Source organism: Ambystoma mexicanum, chromosome 10 (genome assembly GCF_040938575.1).
Source record: "Ambystoma mexicanum isolate Mex_15411 chromosome 10, UKY_AmexF1_1, whole genome shotgun sequence".
In the NCBI taxonomy this organism is placed as follows: domain Eukaryota; kingdom Metazoa; phylum Chordata; class Amphibia; order Caudata; family Ambystomatidae; genus Ambystoma; species Ambystoma mexicanum.
In genome coordinates, this window is record NC_090932.1 from 1,180,427,178 (window position 1) to 1,180,447,268 (window position 20,091).

Genomic DNA, 20,091 nt, shown 5'->3' on the forward strand with positions numbered 1-20,091 from the left:
ATGCCTTAGCCAAGTGTGCCTTCCACCACTTGTTTTATAATCAGTATGCATGCCCTTCACTGAAGTCTTGTTATAAACACAAGCACTGGCAAAGCCAAACGTTTGCACTTGTAGATAAGCATTTGCCAGGCACTGGTATTATATGCACCAGTACTCACACCGTTTTGCAGCGCCTGCCATTAATGCCCAGTTATATCCATTACAGCAGTGCCTCGCAAATGTCTATAACAAAAACCCGAAACGGTTGGTATTGGGAATGCTTGTTTGTCCCAGCTGCTGCCTGCCTCTCTGTGAGAGCAATCAGGAGGTCTTTCCTGCAGACCTCTTGAACGGCAAATCCTTTTTTTTCACAATCTTTTTTTCCAGTGGTGTTCCGCAAATGGGCAGCAGTATAATGAATAGTCGCAGCAAACGTGTAGGAGTGCTTTAACCTATTAAACGTTTTTTATTGGATTAAGTGCTAATACAGATTGTATGCTGTGCAAATGTTATGCACGCTTTACATTAAACGATGCATGTTGTGCCAAATGGTGATTTACAAGAAGATAGGTTTATCGCAGAGGTTCTTCCCAATATCAGGTATAAAATGAATCATTCCTAGGTTTTAGGCTCCTAGCATGTTGCATTCTGGTACTTATAGTCTAGCAATTATGTGAAAAGCAATACAAAATGACTTGCCTCGGTTTGCAGAGACTCACTTTAGAGCTGTTTGCACATATCTTTAATATTCATGAGTGTGAATAAATTAGTGACCCTTGAAGGGAAAAAGTGGACAGTGATTTATTTGTATGTATAGCTTTGGTTGGCATTAACATTCCGATGCTGAGAAGACTACTTTGCATGTAGATTAAGAATTCAATGATTTAGCCAAGTACTTCAAGATGTCTACAACAAGTTGGTGCAATTCATGTTTCTTTTACAAAATAAAGGTTTCAGTATGTGCACTGCAATAAAAAATGTCACTCCAGTAGAGAAAATAAACAGTTGGCACCCATGCACAAGAGTGTAGAAATGTGTTAAATGGTCTCGGGATCCGGCCAGAGTCAGCCGCCCAAGCCCATGAACCGCGTTGGAATAGTAGCATTGTCTTTTACCGCCGGTTTTGGCACTGGTGTGTAATGCCGAGCATTACACACCAGTGCCAAAGCCGGCGGTAAAAGGCAATGCTGCCGTTGTGGGCGTTTTTTTAAGCATTCCAGCATTGCTGGATGTCCACTATGAGCCTGTAGACCACGCCCCTCCCCCAAACTCCTCCCCCACCCTTGTGTTGTGGGATCCCCCGCCACATTTTTTCCAATTCCTCCACTGCAAATAGCTAAGACACAGCTGTATCACGTCATGCTCTGTTTCCTCCTGATAAAATGATGTACACAGGGCTGACTGAGTCACATCAGGTTAGTCATAGGGGTGCAAACAACACCTCAATCAAAATAAGCGATAAACCTGCTACTGGAAAACGGTAGGATCAGCCACTCAAATCTGTAGGCGGTAGTACTACATAAAAAGCAGTAGCCTACTCCTAAATCCGTAGGGTTGGCAAGTATGCCACTGTATTATATAAAAAGCCAGCAATCATAAGTAAAAATGGCTACTTCGCCGCAGAAGCCCTATGTGTAATCTTAAACCGCTTTAGTTTTTGATTAACTACATTACCCAGACTCCTTCTTCGGCAAAAGTACCACCCTATTGCCAGATGCTTCCACGGTCGCTTTGCTAATGTGAACCTTCGAGAATGGCAGAGGGAAGGCTGAACTTGCCAAGCCCCGCCCCCTTTCGATGAGACTCCCGCTCTGTTTATGTTGTGGAAGGATCCGACCGGAAGTGCGAAGCTGGCGCACTCACGAGCGTAGGCTGGTGGTTGGCTGGCTGGCGAGGACTGGGGCACGAGCCCTTCAATGTGCTGCAGCCGTTGAGGTGAGAGGCGCTTGGCGGCGGCGTGCTTTATTCCTGCTCCGAAACCTAGGAATGATTGATTTTATACCGGACATTGGAAAACATGAGATTGCATGAAACCACTCTAAAGTTATTACTTAGTAAACAAGTAGACGCCAGCCGGAAGAGCCTTTACGATTAACCTATCTGCTTGTAAATCACAATTTGACACAACATGCATCGTTTAATGTAAAGCGTGCATAACATTTGCACAACCTGCAGTCTGTATTAGCACTTAATCCAATAAAAAACGTTTAATAGGTCAAAGCACTCTTACACGTTTGCTGCGACTATTATTCTGCTGCCCATTTGCGGAACACCACTGGAAAAAAAGACTGAAAAAAAGGATTTGCCGTTCAAGAGGTCTGCAGGAAGGACCTCCTGATTGCTCTCACAGAGAGGCAGGCAGTAGTTGGGACAAACCAGCATTGCCAATACAAACAGTTTAGTTTTTTATTATAAACATTTGCCAGGCACTGCAGTGCTTGTAAGGGTTATGACAGAGCATTAATGGCAGGAGCTGCAAAAGGGTGCGATTACTGGTGCATATAATAGCAGTGCTTGGCAAATGCTTATCTACAAGCGCAAACTTTTGGCTTCGCCATTGCTTGTATATATATAACAGGACTTCAGTGAAGGACATGCATACTGATTATAAAACAAGTGGTGGAAGGCACTCTTGGCTAAGGCATTTTATTATACCAGTAGCACATTTGCAGCAGCAATTAAGCCATTAACTCTCAAAACACTGATTTCAACTTAAGTAGAAGAGGTTATCCCACACAATTACTGCGCCACACTGTTTAGATTTTCTTTTTTTTTTTTATTATTAAGTTTATTGAATTGTATAGAAAACATACAAGCAACAAACTTATCAGCATTGTAATCGTAGAACTCATTGCATAGAATCCTCACCCCATATCCATCCCCAACCTTCACAGAATCTAAAAAGCAAAACAGGCCAACTTATTATCACATGTCATCCAAAAACCCACCCCACATATCATCAAACAATTTCAACTTTTTGTTCCTGCGAAGGATAACCTTCTCAATTCTGGCCACTTGCCTCAAGTCCTCCACCCATTCTGAACAGGTCGGTCTCTCATCACATTTCCATTTTCTCAAAACAATTTTTTTCGCAGAATTTGTAGCCCTAAAAAACCAGCATTTCTGTGGATAAGTGAGATCTTCCACTTTATCATCCTCACCCAAGATGATAGTGTTATAATCAAAATCCTCTTGCAGTAATAGAACCTCATTAATCTTTTCAGTGACACTCCTCCAAAATGTCCTCAGTTCATAACAGTCCCAGATCAAGTGTTCAAAGGAGCCGACATCATGCTTACACCTCCAACAGGACTCTGAGTCAATCATCCCTCTCGCATAAAGTCTCTGGGGAGTCCAAAACACTCTATTAAGAATTTTGATTTGGCGGCATTGTTCTCCAAGATTAATGGATGCCAGAGTTACGTTTTTACAAAGAAACCTCCACCTCTCCACAGTCATATCAGAGCCAAGGACCTCAGACCACTTAGTTAACAACCCCTCTGCTGGCGTGAACTGTTGGCTCAGATTTCTATATACTTTGGACGCCATACCGCCTAATGTCTTATATTCAGGTAGCCATAACTGCCAACCACCGCCATCAACAGTTCTCTGGTTCCGCAGCAAACCTCTCAATTTTCTGTATTCACCCACTGTACAGTCTCTGAGATCTTTAATTTGTGAAAGTCTTCTATAGCTGATCCATTTGCCGTCTTCCATCAGATCACTCAACCATAGTACACCACTCAGGAGCCAGTTCAACCACAATAGCGGCCTCCCATTCAGCAAAATACCTGGATTCAACCAGATAGGGATGTAATCATTATCACATACCTTACGCTTACTTTTCTTCCATAGTTCCCTCCAACAAGTTCTCAGGAATCTTGTCGGCGGAAATGAGCGATAACCAGATCCATCCACCGTGGACAGTATGGCCCTAGGCGGCAACGGAGAAGAACTACTTGATTCCGCCAGCGTCCAAACATCCTCCGAATCTTCAATAAATGGAACCAGATGCCTGGCTCCAAAGGCCAAATGATAATTCTCAAAGTCAGGAACCCCCAAACCTCCACAGTCTTGGGGCAGCTGCAATTTCCACAAGCTGAGGCGTGGCTGTTTGTTCTCCCAGAGAAAAGACTGGATTAAACTCTCAATTTTCCGCCAATGGCCCTTCTTTACGTCCAGGGGAAGCACACTGAGAACATAGTTGATTCGCGGTGTTGATGTCATTTTGATGGCATTCACTCTCCCCACTGTAATGGATATAACTGGGCATTAATAGCAGGCGCTGCAAAATGGTGTGAGTACTGGTGCATATAATAGCAGTGCCTGGCAAATGCTTATCTACAAGTGCAAACATTTGGCTTTGCCAGTGCTTGTGTTTATAACAAGACTTCAGTGAAGGGCATGCATACTGATTATAAAACAAGTGGTGGAAGGCACACTTGGCTAAGGCATTTTATTATACAAGTAGCACATTTGCAGCAGCAATTAAGCCATTAACTCTCAGAAGACTGATTTTAACATAAGTAGAAGAGGTTATCCCACACAATAACTGTGCCACACTGTTTAGATTTTCTGTTTTCCAAGTAAATTGTATTGTAAAAGAAATTAAACAAATGTGGTGCCCTGGGATTTACACGTGTTTCGGCTTCACACAAGCCTTTCTCAAAACAATTAGGGCATAAATTCCGGTTCCATGTTCAAAGCGTAATAGTTATTTTCATGTGGCAGAGAAATTGGCCATTCAAAATCACTGGATAATCCCACCATAAAGAAAGCAAGCTATGTTCTTTCCTGCGTCGGCTATACAATTTTCGAACTGATTTTTAACATAACACTTGCAGGCACTTCAAGCACGTTTGGTGTTACTGCTTGATTAAAATAGTTCAAAGAGATACGAGGATGATGTATTTTGGGCAGGGATGGGCAGGAAGTGGGTGGGGATAGCCATGGGCAGTCAATGGGTTGGTGAATATTCAAACAACCTCTAGAAACTGTTCCTCCTCATATCCCGTCCCCCTCCTAGCTGTACTTCAATGCAACCGTTTCTTCTTATAGATTTAGAGCCACCTAAAAACTCAAACTAAAAAACCCATGCAAGGCTCCAAAATAATCTTTCCTCACAGGGGTGCCACCACAGAACATCACCACGAAACATTCAAGATATGCTCGAGGGCAAGGTGATTGTCCTATCACCATAACTCCAGAACAATGGCATACATGCCAAATCTCCCGATTTTTTTTTTGTGAAATATATTGCTATTTGTCATGGTCTCCTGCCTAAAATAACTGTAGACCCAATGCATTTCTATGGGAAAATGTAGGTCTGACGATTTCCCTGCCGAAATCTCCCTCCTAGGAGCCCCGGAATGTTGGCATGTATGCAATGGTGCAGTTGCCAAGTTTGCCCCCATATACTCTGTCAATGCTTGTGTGGATTGAAAGCTCACCTGATGTTAACAATAGTTGTCAAAACCCAAAGGCTTAGGCAATAAAGTAAAAAACATACACTTAAAAAACCGCTTGCCTCCTGAGCTCTCAAGTTTCTCCTGGCCATGCATGAGAAGTCATCGAGTCCTGTTTTTGCATGCAATTCTGGGACTTGCAGTTTCCTAAAATCCAAAGGGGGAAGAAAAAACTGCACTTCCCAAATCCTAAGGAAGGAAAAATTAGTGAATCCTCACCATAGACACGGGAAACTTGAGAGCGCTGTGTGTCATGCTGTAGTGCAGACTGTAAGGAAATAAATCACTGTAGTTAAATCTGACTCTAGTGCTCAGAGGTCACTTAATGATTTCTCATGATCATCTGGGTTAGACCACGCCAGACAGTGCTTTACTGTGATCTATTTAGGGCCATATGCAAGGTGATTTCCTGTGATCTCATCAGGTCACAGGTGACGCAATGTTATTTCCTACGATTTCATCATTATGCTAATTATTATTTTGAAACGTAAATAATCCTACATCCTTTTGGTCAAAGAATGTTGGCAATTATGGAACTGTTCCGAACTGTTTAGGGTGCACCTCCGAATGGGGGTGTCTGCTTGTCGCTTCCGAGTCATATGGCAAACCACTCATAGAGACAGAAACTCTGGCAGTCACGCTTAATGGTGTAATGCTTAAAGACACTGTGACAATTTTGCTTTTTCAGCTAGACGAAATGGTGTACCCCAAACCCTCAAATGCATAATTTACGGGATTACTGAAAGTCTGATGAGAAGATTCCCTGATAGCTGCGCTTGGCGGTGAGGGCGGGGGGAGGTCTACTAAATGGTGTACTGTAGGACTCGCTAATATGTGCACTAGAAAACCGTGGTTACAGAATGATTCCAACTCACCAATACGCGTTTCCCCCAACAATTAGACAAGAGACATTACACCGATCAGGCAAGAGGGGTTTATTCACAGACAGGTTTGTAGTGATGCCCAGATTGCTTACTACTTGCTGATATCTGCATTACTCATAGTTCTTTTTTTCCTCGTCACAGTGCTTAGTTTATGAAGTGTCCCACCTGTCAGCCAGCAGTCTTTATCGTTTTTTAGTTTGGGTTATTAGTTGGCGCTTGCACCACCTTTTATGCTAAAACTATTTTATTCGAGTGGAGATAGGTAGAAATGGCATATAAGAAGTGACTAAACTTGTAGGTAATATTTGGTTATTTGGCTGCCTATAGCCATGCTAATCCCAAGGGCTATTTCCACCCTGATTCCTCCCCTCCCAAAATCCCTACTCATGGGAACTCATTGAGCTTGCTTTAATTAAGCTCGTACTGACATCATGTTAAAAACAAGCATTTTGGAAAGCTAAGAGTTAAGTAGTTGGCATTTGCCAGGCACTGCTATTAGATTCCAGCTACTCGCACCATTTTGCACCTGCTACCATCAATGGCAAGTACATAAAGAAGATACAAAATTGTTGATTGATGTTTATTGCAAGTTGGATGATAGCCCACTCTATGGTGGTAAAACTGAATTTATGGTCACTAGTGCCACAATAAAGAAGCTTTGCCTTGAGTATTAGTTTTTCCAGTTAGCGGGTTGCAAAATAGCTACCAAAGAGAAAGGGACAATATTGGGAGTGTACTTTTACCAGAACCTTGGTATGTGTGCACACGTTCATTCCCTAGTGTCCTCTGCTCCAAGTAATTGCATCAGACTGCTAGCTCAAAATTGTCCCTTCTAAAAGTTGTGAGACGGTTGCAAGGGAAATAGTTGGATCAAGAATTGATTATTGTGGTAGTCTGTGTGGGAATCTCCAAAGGGGATTGAATGACATTACAAACTATTCAAAATAATGCAGTAAGAACAGTGATGGGACTAACAAAATGCAATCATGTCTCTAAGGCTATTCAGAACCTTAATTGGTTGCCCATTGAGGCAAGAATATAATACAGGCTACTAGCCATAACATTCAAAAGCCTGAATGGTCTCAATCCCTTGTATGTATGTATATGTGTGTGTGTGTATGTGTATATATATATATATATATATATATATATATTTTTTTTTTTAAATGTTTTAGTTTGATTTTAAACTTTTCATTTGTCTCAGGTTTTTGCAGAGTTTCTCTTTCAGTTTGTAGGATGTTTGTCAAGATTTAGTATTTCTTGTAAGAATTGGCATATCGTAAGGATAAGTTTGTTTGATTTGTCATTAAGCATCGCCATCCATCTTTCTTCTGCCTCCATCGTTTATTCTGCGATCTTATAGTAAGCACTGTATCTGGTTCTTTGTTCAGCGAGATTGTTGCATTCCATGAGGAGATGGAATAGTGTTTCTGATTTCTGTGTATCTGAACAGAATCGGCAGAAATGTTCTGTTGGAGGGCTTTGTCTTGTTTTCGCTAAGTAGAATTGGGTTGGTGTGATATTCATCCGGATTTTCAGATATATTGCTTGCATGTTGTTGTCGGGAAAGATGGTCACGTAGGCTGGGAGTTCGTTAATTGATCGAATGTCTGTTTTACATTGTAAGTCCAGGCTGTATTTTGTTTTTTCTTTGAATGTATTTATCCAATCATTTCTCATCAGTTTTATTTTTGCGTGTTGAGGGCGCAACGTGAACATTTCATGGGAGATTTCTTCGGTTGTCATCAGTGGTTCAAGGTTGTCTTTCCACTTGTCGAGGGTTACGTTGTTAATTGCTCCAGGTTGAGATGTTAGGATTTGGATTGCCGGTGTTTTCTTGTCCGTAAGCAGCTTGTGGTATAAGTCGAGGTGTTTCCACAGGACAATGGAGCTGATTGATTGCACTGCTACTTTGTGTCTGATTCTGGGCATAGGAAAGGAGGGTGGTAAACGCAAGATCTTGCGCCAGAAGAAGGCTTCTAATTTTGTACAGTCATAGTCGGTAGCATTCATCATTGCTTCTGTTCCGTAAACTATTGTTGGGACCACTTTGTTTGTAATATGTTGTTATGGGTTTGAATGAGTATTTTTTCCGTACTTTTGGTGGATCACGCATCCTTGCCTTGCCAGTGATTGGATCTTTTGTTCCAGTTTCGTTGTCCATTCTTTTTCAGATTTGGATTGATTCATGTGGATCCCCAGATATTTCAATATGGTTACTTTGGCTTGCTGATTGTCATTTAGATAGATTTTTAGTTCTATTTTGTTGGATGTTCTGGTGAGTTGCATGCTTTTCGTCTTCTTTCTATTGATTAAGAGTTCATTGAGCTTCATGTATTGGTTTAGTTGTGAAAGATTATTTTGGAGGCCTGAGGGTGTCTTATCCAACAGGATGATGTCGTCCGCGTATGTCATGATTTTTACTGGTATTGAGTTGACCTTTGGAGGATTCAAGGCATCCGGTTGGAGATGGGTCTTGATGTCTGCAGTGAAGAGGTTATATAACGTGGCTGCTAATGGACATCCTTGTTTTAGTCCAATGTCTCTGGATATTTTCGTTGTTGTATGGCCTTCCCTTGTAAGTCTTATTGTTATTGAGGTGTTTGAGTAGGGTTGTTTAATTGGCACCAAGATGTCGTTTGGGCATTTCCATTTTTCGAGTTTGTTCCGTTTTTGTCAGGAGATTCCCTCAAAGGCCATGTGCAGGTCTATGAAGGACTGCATAGATTGTTTTGAATTGCTTCATGTTTGATCAAGTTCAGTAGAAGTAGATTGATATTTGTACCCACGTTAGGAGTGAAGCCACAGTTTGTCTGGTTGCAAATCGGTGTGCCTCAGTTGCCCATTGATTGAGTTTTTTCAGGAGAATGGATGCAAACAGCTTCCCTAGGGGGTCAAGTAGTGCAATGGGGCAGAAGGTTGTCGGGTCGTCTCTAGGGCCTTACTTGTGGATGGGCACTATAGTTGCGGTTTTCCATGACAAGGCTATCTGGTTGAGATTGTTTCAGCGTCATGATGTTACTCATAAGGTTGGCCCATGAATGTGGGTCTTTCTTGATCATTGCATTTGAGGTCCCGTCGGGGCCCGGAGCACGGGATATGTTGAGTTTTTGTAATCATGTCTATGATGTCTTGGTGGTCGCAGAGTACTGTCCATTTTGTCTTCTGTGTCTGTGATTCTTTTTCGGTTTCTGACGGCCGAGCTCTATATATGTTCGTGTAGTGTTGGATCCATCGTTGTTCTGTCACATTTCCAGTGAGTTTGTGGTGGTAGGCTGAGTTATTGTTCAGTAGGTTCCATAAGTATCTGAGAAATTGCCTCTGTGTCCGCTTGTAGTAAAGTCATACGGTGCGTTTTGATCCAGTTGTTGTAGTTTTGTTTTACCGCTTTGATTTTTGTGAATGAGTCTTTCTTTCCTTTTCTTTAGTTGTCGCACAGTGTTTCTCATTGTTCTTTTCCTCTCAGTTAGCTCCTTGTTATAAGAGTGCAGATGTGTCTTTGTTGTTTGTTGCGTCGTTTGTTTATAGTAGGGTAGAAGTAGCCATTGATAATTTAATTTCTGGTCATCAGGCAGGGTTGTTTGAAGAAATTGTTTTGTGAGCGTGATTGTTGCTTGTTGAGTTATGCATAGTTTTCTGCCAGCTGTGCAGACTTCCAGTGGGATAGTTCGATGGGACTGAGGTTGTTGCAAAATATTTTGTCCGTGTATGATAAGCTGGTTGTGGTCGTTCTTTGATGTTTTAACTATGCTGGCAGTTTCTACTGTGGCTAGATGTAGTCGATGATAGTGGACGATTTGCCTCGAGACCATGTTGGTAGGATCTTATTTGTCTCGTCCGTGGTGTAATCAATGAGTGAGAGATTACGGATGTTGATTTCTTTTGTCCATCATTTAGCGCGTGTTGTTAATTCTTCGTTTGGAATGGGTTGTCCGTCTTTGTGTCATAGGTGGAGGTCTAGATTGCTGTATAGCATGAATTCGATTATTGTGTGCTTGGTGATGAGTTTGTCCATTGTTAAGAAGACACCATCCAGGAAGGCTTTGTTGTTTATTGCAGCGGGGTTCTAATAGAGGTTCGTAATCGAGATTATTCTTTCTTGTTGATGGTTTGCAAAGTCAGGGTTTGGGCTTCCTTTTATTTTTTTGACAGTGTTTGGTATCCACGGGTTGATATTTGTGGTTTGGAGTATGGACCATGCTGGGTCGATCTTGATTAGCGTTAGTAGGCCTGATGATGTTCTTCCTTTGGGTCTTGTTGGTTCTGGGTTGAGGAATGCTAAGAAGCTGTCGCAGCAAGGAGTGCCAGACAGCCAGGTTTCTTGGAAGTAAATGATCTGATATGTTTCAATTTCGGGTGATGGGTCGTTGAATAGGTGGGAATTTCGCCTTGTATTCCACGAGCACATGGTCCAGATGATGATTGGATTGGTTAATGGTTATGAAGTGCTGCTCGTGCTTGTTTCAGTTGAGTAGTCTAGGCTGTCTTCTGAAGCATATTTTCGTCTGATCGGGCGATTGTGGTTGTTTATGGGCTCGCTTTCAGAATTTCGTCTGAAAGGCTGCCTGGAATGTCTGGGAGGCGTGGGTGCGGGATCGTTGTTTGTGTCAGTATCTTGCACCTTTTGTTGGTTCATGGAGTATTTTTCTCTTAGGATTGATGCAGAGGCTTTTCTGTGGTTTTCCGTTGTGGTGGTTTCTTCTTTTTTTGATGTCGTACTGGGGTTGCAACTGAAGCCGAGTTTGTATAGTGTCTCTTTCGTTGTTAGTATCTGTTCAATGGTTATTTTGTCGTGTAATTTTAGTGATATTTTGTCCTTGCATTTTTCATCTTCAAAGGTGACCAGCTCGATGTCTCTGGAGCGAATTTGGTTCAGGTTCGGGATTGCTTGAAAGAGTATTAGGATGTTCGCTCTATTCAAAACTAATGGAGATGGTCTGTAGATGATGTTTTCTATCTGCACGGTGTGGTTTTCTGTATGTCGCAATGGATTCAAGAATATTAGTTGGGATGGATCTGTAGGTTCTATTTGGTTTTCCGTGCGGGATCTTTCTTGCATTGATCGGGTTACTCCTTGTTTCATTGGTTAGTGAGATCGAGGAGATTTCATCATATGTTGTCACAGAGTCCGCCCCCCCCCCCTTCTCACCTGAGACCCATCCTTGCTGGACTCCGTGGGCGGTGTCTTCTTGCGGACAGACCTGGACTTGAATAAGGCTGAGCGAGTCTCTTCCGACTCCAGCGTGCGTTTAAGATTCCGGGATGCAGCAATCCGGGGATCCGGGAAACGAAGAAGACGTGCTGATGGCGCACGAGTCCAAGAAGCAAGAAGAACAGGGAAAGGGGCAAGGAATGGAAGTAGAAAAGCTAGGAACCAGGAAAGCAATACAGCGAACTACGGAGCACACGTCTGATCGCTACTTGGCGATAGCATTGAGACACGCAGAGCCGCTGGGTTCCGTATTAGTAGAATACGTTACGTCCAACGTATAGACCGCGGAAGGCGTATCACGCTGGACGGCCATGTTGGGAGTGTCAGGGACTGCAAGGCCTGTTGCGATAAGGACCAGGAAGACCAAAAGGGGCGCGTCCTGTGGGTCATGACATATGTTGCATGGTCGTTTGTGTCGTTGGTTGAATCAGTCATTGATCTGTCCGAGATTTCTTCTCACGAGAGGGTGTAGCTCACGGAATGGCTCGGTTGATATTCGTTGATGACTAGTAGACTTGAGTTGTTGATTTGTTTTTTTTTTCTTTCGTGGTTTCCTGTGTTGGCAGGTCCTCGTGCGTTGTTAGGTTGAGTAAGTCGTCTATTTCCAGACTTGATTCCTTATGTATTATTGCAATAGCGGCTGTCGGTTTTTTGCATGTATTTTTTTTGGCTGGCACTGCTTGTATGGGTTGATTTGGGATGCGTTTCTTTGTTTGATTTTTCGGTGTTTTTTCAGTGGTGGGCTTTGGTATTGATAGGTTTCGTAGAAACGCTCGCGAGCCTGTTTGTTTGTTTTTGCGTTTGTTTGGTTGTCTTTTTGACGGGTTCTTTGAGAGTTTTCTTCGCCATGCCAAACATCTCAAAGATGTCGTTAGCATTTGCATTTTGCGAGTTGTCTGTGAACTTTTCCTTTTCTTTTTGGTTGTTCGGGGGATTTGCGATTTGATTCAATAAGGTAGCCAATGCTGTGGGTGGATTGTGTCTTTGTTGGTCGAGATGCAGTTTTTCTAGTGTCATGCAGATTGGTGTGAGGTTGTCCATATTGTCTTTTGGCATGTTCTATGGTATAGGAGTTTTTTGTTGTTGGCTTTTGAGCCATGCCATGAGTTCTTTTGTTGAGTTTTTTCCTCTCTGCCTCCTCGTGCTATCTCGAATAGTCTTTGTTGCCAGATGCGAGACTGTTCGGTTTCAGCGTCTAGGCATTTTTCTATTGTTGTTATGAAGTCTTCTGTGTGTACTTGTTTAGTATGTATCATTGCCAGTAGTGTTGCTTGATCTCGTATATTGTCCATGGTTGCTTTGTGTAGTTTGAGGAATGGTATCATGGATTGAGAGACCACTGCCAGCAGCATGTTTTGAAGTTCTAGCATGGATGTTGGTAGTCTCTGGTTGTGATTGTCGTCATTCAGGGCATTGTTCTTTTCGGAGTCGCCGATTTTTGATGTTGGGCAGTTTGTTTCGTTTCCCTGTGCTGTGGAAGGATTCTTCGGCATCATACGTAGATTGCATCGTTTTCTGTTCCTTTTTTATTTTCGTGTGCGGTGGCTCTCTGCGTTACCTTTGTTTCTCGCGACTCTGGGGAATGGTGTTTTTAAACAGTGGCGTGGAGGTGCAATTTGTTGTTGCTGGGTGCATTGGTTCGCCAAAGATTTCTTTCCTTCTTTCTGCACTATTCATGATGGATTCTATTTCGGTAATGTCTAGGGATAGACGCGCAGCCTTGCCTGTTGCTGCGTTCAGTTGGTGATGTGAGGATTCCTTCAGTAGTTTGTGCGCTGTATGGGATGTAGTCATTATAGTTTTGCTTGTTTTAGTCTTTTTTTTTTGTCATCCCAGCTGTTGGCATTCCCGGAGGCTGGGTTGAGCTTGGTTGTTTCAGTGATTCTTCTTTTATGGAGATCGTGTTTTGGTGCTGGTTTTTTACTGTTACTTCTCCAAGTAGATGGTCTGTTTTTGGGTTGGTTCGTTTGGCGTCACAGGGCTCGTTTGGGCAGCAGTGATGAGTTTGTCTGGATTTTGGCGAGGTTGGATTCTGCTGGTATCTCACTTTGTGGGTTAGTTATTTTTGACATCTCGTATTGAGTTTCGCTTTGAGTTTTCACTTTTTGGTTCTGGTTTTTGTCCATGTGACCTTTAGGGGTTATTTTCTAACTTGGTTCGCCCTTATTTGGTGGTTGCAGATTTTCAGTTAAAAGTCCCAGTCGGTTGGGATCTGCCGTTCTTGAGTGCTTGACTATTCTGGTGGGGGCGTTGAGTTACTTCGGTGCGTTCGATCTGAATGTTTTGTTGGATCCCATTCTAATTGGGGGGGAGCTTTGTGTAGGTTTTGTGGAGTAGTCTTTACCAGTTCTTCCGGTTGTTTGTCTGGTTCGTGATTTGATATGTGTATTTCCGAGTTGTTTTGGAGAGATCGATTTTCAGAGGTAGGTTTATTGATCTTCTTTTGGAATGCTTGTTCCATCCTTGTTTGTGAGGCGTCTGCAGCAAGCTTTCCTCTTAATCTTGGATTTTGGCCCGTCATCTGTTTTTTATTTTTTTATTTTTTTTGCATTCTGGCAGATGGTCGGGGACAAAGGGGAGAGGGCCTTTGCAGTTTCCTGTGCTCGAGTTGATCCAAGTGTCCTTGTGGTGAGTTTTGTCTGTTGTTGAAGTACCAGTTGGTTGGCGGCCAGAAGGGTCAAAAGGGGAGAGGGCCCCTGCAATCGCCTGTGCTGTGGTAGTTTCAAGTGTCCTTGTAGAGGGATTTATTTATTTATTTATTCCCCTTTCCTCTTAATGCAGCACTGGGAGGTTAGTGCTTAGACAGGATCAAAGGGGAGAAAGCCCCTGCAGTCTCCTGTAGTGTGGTAGCGTCGAGTGTTCTTGCGGAAGGAGTGTTTCTATTGACGCAGCACTGAGCAGTTGGTACTTGCCAGGATCAAGGGGAGAGACCCTCTGCAGTCTTCTGAGTCCCTGTTGGTTCGCGTGGTGCGGTTTGTCTCTTTTTGCAGCGCTGGTTGGACAGGATGAAAGGGGAGAGGTCCTCTGCTGTCTCCTGTTTTGTGGTATCTTCAAGTATTCTTGAATGGAGATTTCTCTCTGATTGCGGCCCTAGTAAGTTGATGCTGGGCAGTCTGTTGCAGCACTATTTGAATAATGCTGTAAAGGATCGGAGGGGGTTGAGTTGGGTTCTTGTGGGCAGAGTTAGTTCTTGTTCTGGCACTAGTGCTGGTGTGCTGGGGAGGATCGGAATGCAGAAGGTGCTTACGGTCTCTTATTAATTAAGGCAGGATGGTGTTGGTATATTGTGTTCCTTTTTGTATGGTCACGTATCTCAGGGATATGAGAGTTGCTCTGGGGAGGATCGGGATCCCCTGCGGTTCCTTGTTTGTTGATGAGGTTACAGGTGACGTTTTTTGGGCTTGCCGTGTGGTTCGGCGTGCTTTGGGGATTCCAGGGAGTTACTGTTTGCTCGTCATGTAGTGCTCCGAGTGCGACCCAGGGAGAGGGGGCTTGCTGTGTGGAGTCACAGGCGTCGCACTGCGGGAGGTTCGCTCGACTGCAGGCCCACGTCTCGTCCATGTGAGTGGAGTCGCAGGGAGCTAGTGGGCAGGGGCGACTTCCTTGATCGCTGCAGGTGGGCGGGGAAAGGCGCGCGGACTGAGGTAAACGGGGGAACACGGGTGCTGTTCTCCTGTGTGGGGGGGGCAGGGACAACAGGGGAGGGGGTGAGGAACGGGCAACGAGGAACAAGCAAGGAGAGGGGGATTTCCTTGTCGGTTGGGTTGAGAATGGAGGCATGCTGGTGGCATGAGAGCAGCACAGGGGAGGGGGATCGGTATGGTAGCACGGGTGAAGTTGGTTTCCTTGCGGGGAGGAGGCGGGGAACGAGCAAGGAGAGGGTGGTGTCCTTTTCACTCACCACGAAGTCTGATTGGTATCGTAGGAGAAAGTTGTGGCAGTACGCTATGTGAGTCCAGGGAGCAGGTGTTTTTCTTTGCGAGAAGCCTTATGGGGATCCTTGAGGGCGGATCGGCGCCACGGAGCCTGCAGAGCCTAAAGACCAAAAGACACTGCCGCAGACTCTGCGGCCTCCGCGCGGCTTCCTGGGTATTTTGACTCGCAAATAGTAGCAGTAGAAAGAGGACAATGAAGGAGGTCCTGAGTGCCTCTTGAAACTGGAGCAAAAGCCGTAGAGTCTTCCTCTGACTCTGACCAAAAGACTCTGCAGCAGACTCCTTGTATATTAGGGACAAGTTAAACTGGAAATCTGATGTTAAATCCCATAGATCTAACAGCAAACATTTTCTTCTGGTGCCCAGATGTAAGCTCACTGTAGTCAGCAAAGGAGCTTTTTTTTCATGGCAGCCCCAAAAGCATGGTATCAGATCCTTTTTATACCTGAAGTATAACAACTTTTAAGGAATTTAAAAAGAAATTAAAGACTCACCTATTTAATTAAATAATCGGAATATACCTCCAGGGCCAGCTGGTGTGGCCTAAGGGAAGAGAAAACAAGTATTGGCAATGCCAATAGCTTGGGCTTCTGTTTAGGCATGGGAAAGGCACTGCCGTAATGGTATTTATTTATAAAGGGCATCCATAACGACCCGGAGGCATAAGGGCATTGCTAGATGGTTTGACATAACAGACATATAGAACTGTGATATTAGGGTTTTCACATGGTTCTATATGTCTGTTAGGTCAAACCATCTAGCAGTGCCCTTATGCCTCCGGGTCGTTATGGATGCCCTTTATAAATAAATACCACTATGGCAGTGCCTTTCCCATGCCTAAACAAAAGCCCAAGCTATTGGCATTGCCAATACTTGTTTTCTCTTCCCTTAGGCCACACCAGCTGGCCCTGGAGGTATAAGACCTCTCATATTACGCACAGTCCTCCTGTTTCTAATACCAATGAGGAAGGGACAGCCCATCACATTGCAAGGGTGTGAGAGGGTTAAACAGTCTCTCCCAAGTACTGGGACAAAGAAGAGTAGGACTATGGGTTAAAAAAGATTATCGGGAAGTAATCAATGGACTAACCCATGTTCTTTTTCCTCAAAGCATTACTTGGAGGCATACCAAAGACACGACCTTCTTTGCACCCAAAACCCCCCTTCAACCAGTAGATAGTAGGGTTCTAGGGAGGACCAGAACGACTATTCCCATGCAGCATCATCGTACTGGAGTAAAAAGAAATGGCAGAGTAAAAAGTGCAGCCCCTCTGTTCGCTAAGACACTCTTTTGCCAGTGAGACTTGCAACCAAATGTAATGACCACAGTACTAGAAAGGGGAACAGGGTTTAAAGCATGCAATCCAAATGTTCGAGGGAGAAAAGACCGAAGATTATTTTTCCGAAATAATGTTCGTCTTTCTCCCTTGAACATTTACAACTTGGCCCACACACTTACTTACCTTGTTTCCCTGTAACGCCTGTTCCCTTTGGCTTCAGTGATCGGGAACTGGTGCCGCAGGGTCCTTTTTAGGGATGGCTGCAGGGAACACCCCGCAACCCCTGCTCACAATATAGTGAGCAAGGGTGCGGGGGGAACACCCCTGCAGCCTGCAGCACCGAATGTGTGATCTGGTTCAACTTTTCTGCCTTTCCGAATTTTCGCACGGCTGACATTCAGCCAAATCACGCATTCAGTCATTTCCTTTTCGAATATTTTGGCTGATTCCCTAGGAAGGTGTGTTCTTGGTTGACCGCATCCTTTAACCCGGAAATTGCATGCAACTTTCCTTCTACTGTGAAGGAACCAGGAATTGTGGTAGTGACAGCCCTAACACCCCAACGCTGTGGCGAAGGACCGACCAGGGGAGAAACTGATTGCACCCAAACTGCTCAATGGTGGGGGCACCCAAGGGCCTATCACTAATCTGGTGAAGGTGACTCAATCTGCTAAAAAAATGTTTTATCCCCCTCAAGGAAGGGCCCAGCAACAGAAAAAACCTGGGGGAAGCTTTGTTGCCATACCAAACTGCATTGCCTCCCAGCAGTTTAGCAGTTCTTGCATAAAGAGTGTCAACGTTTGGGTCAGGGTTGGACCACCAAAAGCCCGATAATGCTTTAGAGAAGGCTCTATGCCTCCACTGAGTCCAAGAGCAGCCTTCTGCAGCCCCTACTAATGTGTGCTTCAGTTAATACCAGACTTGAAAGCACATAAATACTGCACAAACTGCATCTGTGTGGTGCTGGGTTATGTTAGTATAATTTTATAAAGAACAGCATATACACAAAGTTATACAGGCGCTTTGAGGACAGGAATAGGCACAGAACGTCGTAGCGATTACATCTGGGAATAGGATACTGATACAAAGTCCAATTTAAGGTTTATTAAAGAGAAAAGTGTTAAGATGTTTCAAGATGTTTCCGGAAGGACAAAAGATTAGTCTATCTGCAGAGTAATAGTATTCTGGATGCCTGAGCTGCAAAGGAGCAGCCTCCCTGTCTTTCTGGTTCCTAGGTATCACCATTTTCCTGTCTGAGTTTGATCTGAAGGACTTTGATCTGAAGGACTGTGAGGGGTATGTACAAGTTAAGTTTAAATGCAAGGGGATTTGTCTCAGGGGGTTGGTTACTTTGAAAAACCAGGCACATGCTCTTGAATATAATCCGGTTTCTGGTAGGACATCAATGGAGAGTGCAAAGCTGGGGTAACATGAACATATTTTGTGACCTTCATTAAGGATCTGGCCTCAGAGTTTTGCACTCTATGTAGACGTGTAGTTGGGCGATTCTGGGCTCTGTGGGGATCAGAGACGGCAGGTTTCAGGTTGTCCGCCTTTTCTTTTTCGTAGGCAGTAACACTGTTAACAAAAGAAATTAAAGTCTGGGGTTTCCTGTGTCATCGAGAATATCCCAAGCATTGTTTGCTATGTAAGGGTGCCCCGCCCATGCCGCACCTCGCTGCGCTCTTATTTTTATTTTTAAATGTTTTTATTGGCATTTATATCGACGAAGAACAGTTAAACATGGATGCATAACAACATCCGGTTTGTCACGAGTTCCCCCGATAAACATTGCAGAACAGTAACAAAGAAAAAGAAAGGAGGAAAAAGGAAAAAGAAAAGAAAAAAAAAAGGGAAAAAAGGAAAAAACCAGAGACAAAAAACAAACCATAACTTGACCGTCCCGCCTCCCCCCACTGCGTGGGTACCTGCCGGCCCGGCTTCGGGCCTCACTCCAGACACCATCCGGTTGTCTCTTAAAGTCCCAGGGTCAGGGTTGTTGTGAATGTAACTGTTGCGTTTGCTTCAGGGCGACAGTTCGTGGCAGAGGGTGCGCTCAAGGGGGCTTAAAGTCCGTCAGGTAGATCATGTCCTTCAGGAGGGTCTTGCAGGACTCCAGTGTTGCACTCACGTCTTCGCCTCCTCGGTTATTCCCCTCCTCCCAGGCTTTGGTCTTAGCGCTGGTCCATCTCTCCATTTCCCTGCTCCACGGTTCGTATCTGGGGCCTCCTGGGGATTTCCAGGCCATTGCTATCGTTCTCTTCGTTAGAATGCACGCCATGTCCATAAGTTTCACCATATGCTTGATTTTGCTCAGTCTGGGGTATGTGCCCAGGAGGCACTCCTTGGGCGTCCACTCGTACCTTTCCAATCCGGCTCCCCTGCAAGTCCTTTCGACAGCGGACCAAAGTTGGTTTTGGGGCAAGTCCAAAACATGTGGATTAGGTCTGCATGCTCGCTGGTGCACCATGGGCACACTGGTGGGGTTTTCCTGCTGAATGTGGATACCCTCTGTGGGGTCATGTAGGTCCTATATAAGACATTCAGCTGGATGAGCTTGAACCTGGCGTTGCGGGACACTTCCTTCGGGTGTATCAGGGCCTTGTCCCACTCGCTCTCCGCGATGTCGGTCTCCAGGTCCGCCTCCCACCTTTCCTTCAGGAGTGCACTCCTCGGGTTGCGCCTGTCATTCAGTTGGGCATACAGTCTCGCCGTGGGTTTCCAGCCGTCGCTTAGTTGTGCATCTCTTGCACGAGGGGGTGGGTTTCCGGTTCCTCTGGCCATGTGCTCCATGTCTTCTTAGCGACCTGTTTCACCCTTTGGTACCATAGGAATTGTCCAGCAACAAGCCCTTCTTTCATCTGTAGTGAGTCAAATTTTCTGAAGCTTCCATCCTCATACATGTCCCCCCAGGTGTATAAGCCAAAGTTTTCCCATTTCCTCATTGCTGGTAAATCGATGGGTGTCTTACAGACATCAGCGAGCATGGGGATTTCAGGCATGTATGGTTGCCCCAAGTCGAGCGACGTGCGTGCCTTGTTCCAGACTTGTCTCCCCAGCCTCACCAGCATGGGCGGGTCGGGGGGCCCAACCTTTGAGTTCCATACTACTTCTTTAGGGTGCATTGGGGCTATCAGCTGGCGAAGGAGGCCTGTCTCAGCTGTTGGTTCGTCGGACAACCACTTAACAACGTGTGTCAGTTGCGCTGCAAGGTAGTATTTTTGGAATTTAGGCAACTGGATTCCACCCTCTTTGTACGGGAGAGTGAGGGTGTTCAGCGAAATCCTATGTCTGGCCGGGCCCCACAGGAAGTCTCTGATGAGAGATTCCAATTTT

The 20,091-nt window shown here is 44.5% G+C and overlaps 2 protein-coding genes across 6 annotated transcripts in view; one reads left to right on the plus strand and one right to left on the minus strand.

The window, feature by feature from the left end:
• The window catches only part of TCN2 (transcobalamin 2), a 361,155-nt gene extending 359,403 nt beyond the window's left edge, over nt 1-1,752 (minus strand). For both annotated transcript variants that reach the window (XM_069619162.1, XM_069619163.1), the window contains exon 1: nt 1,654-1,752. The gene's annotated coding sequence lies outside the window, so the exon portion shown is untranslated. The remainder of the gene's footprint in view (nt 1-1,653) is intronic.
• The window catches only part of CCDC117 (coiled-coil domain containing 117), a 519,424-nt gene continuing 500,679 nt past the window's right edge, over nt 1,347-20,091 (plus strand). Inside the window, exon 1 of one of the 4 annotated variants that reach the window (XM_069619165.1) lies at nt 1,347-1,394. In XM_069619165.1, the coding sequence (XP_069475266.1) occupies nt 1,362-1,394 (33 nt within the window). In that variant the 5' untranslated portion in view covers nt 1,347-1,361. Of the gene's footprint in view, nt 1,395-1,732; nt 1,915-20,091 lie in introns of those variants that run through there. The other 3 variants (XM_069619164.1, XM_069619166.1, XM_069619167.1) reach the window with 3 other exon arrangements.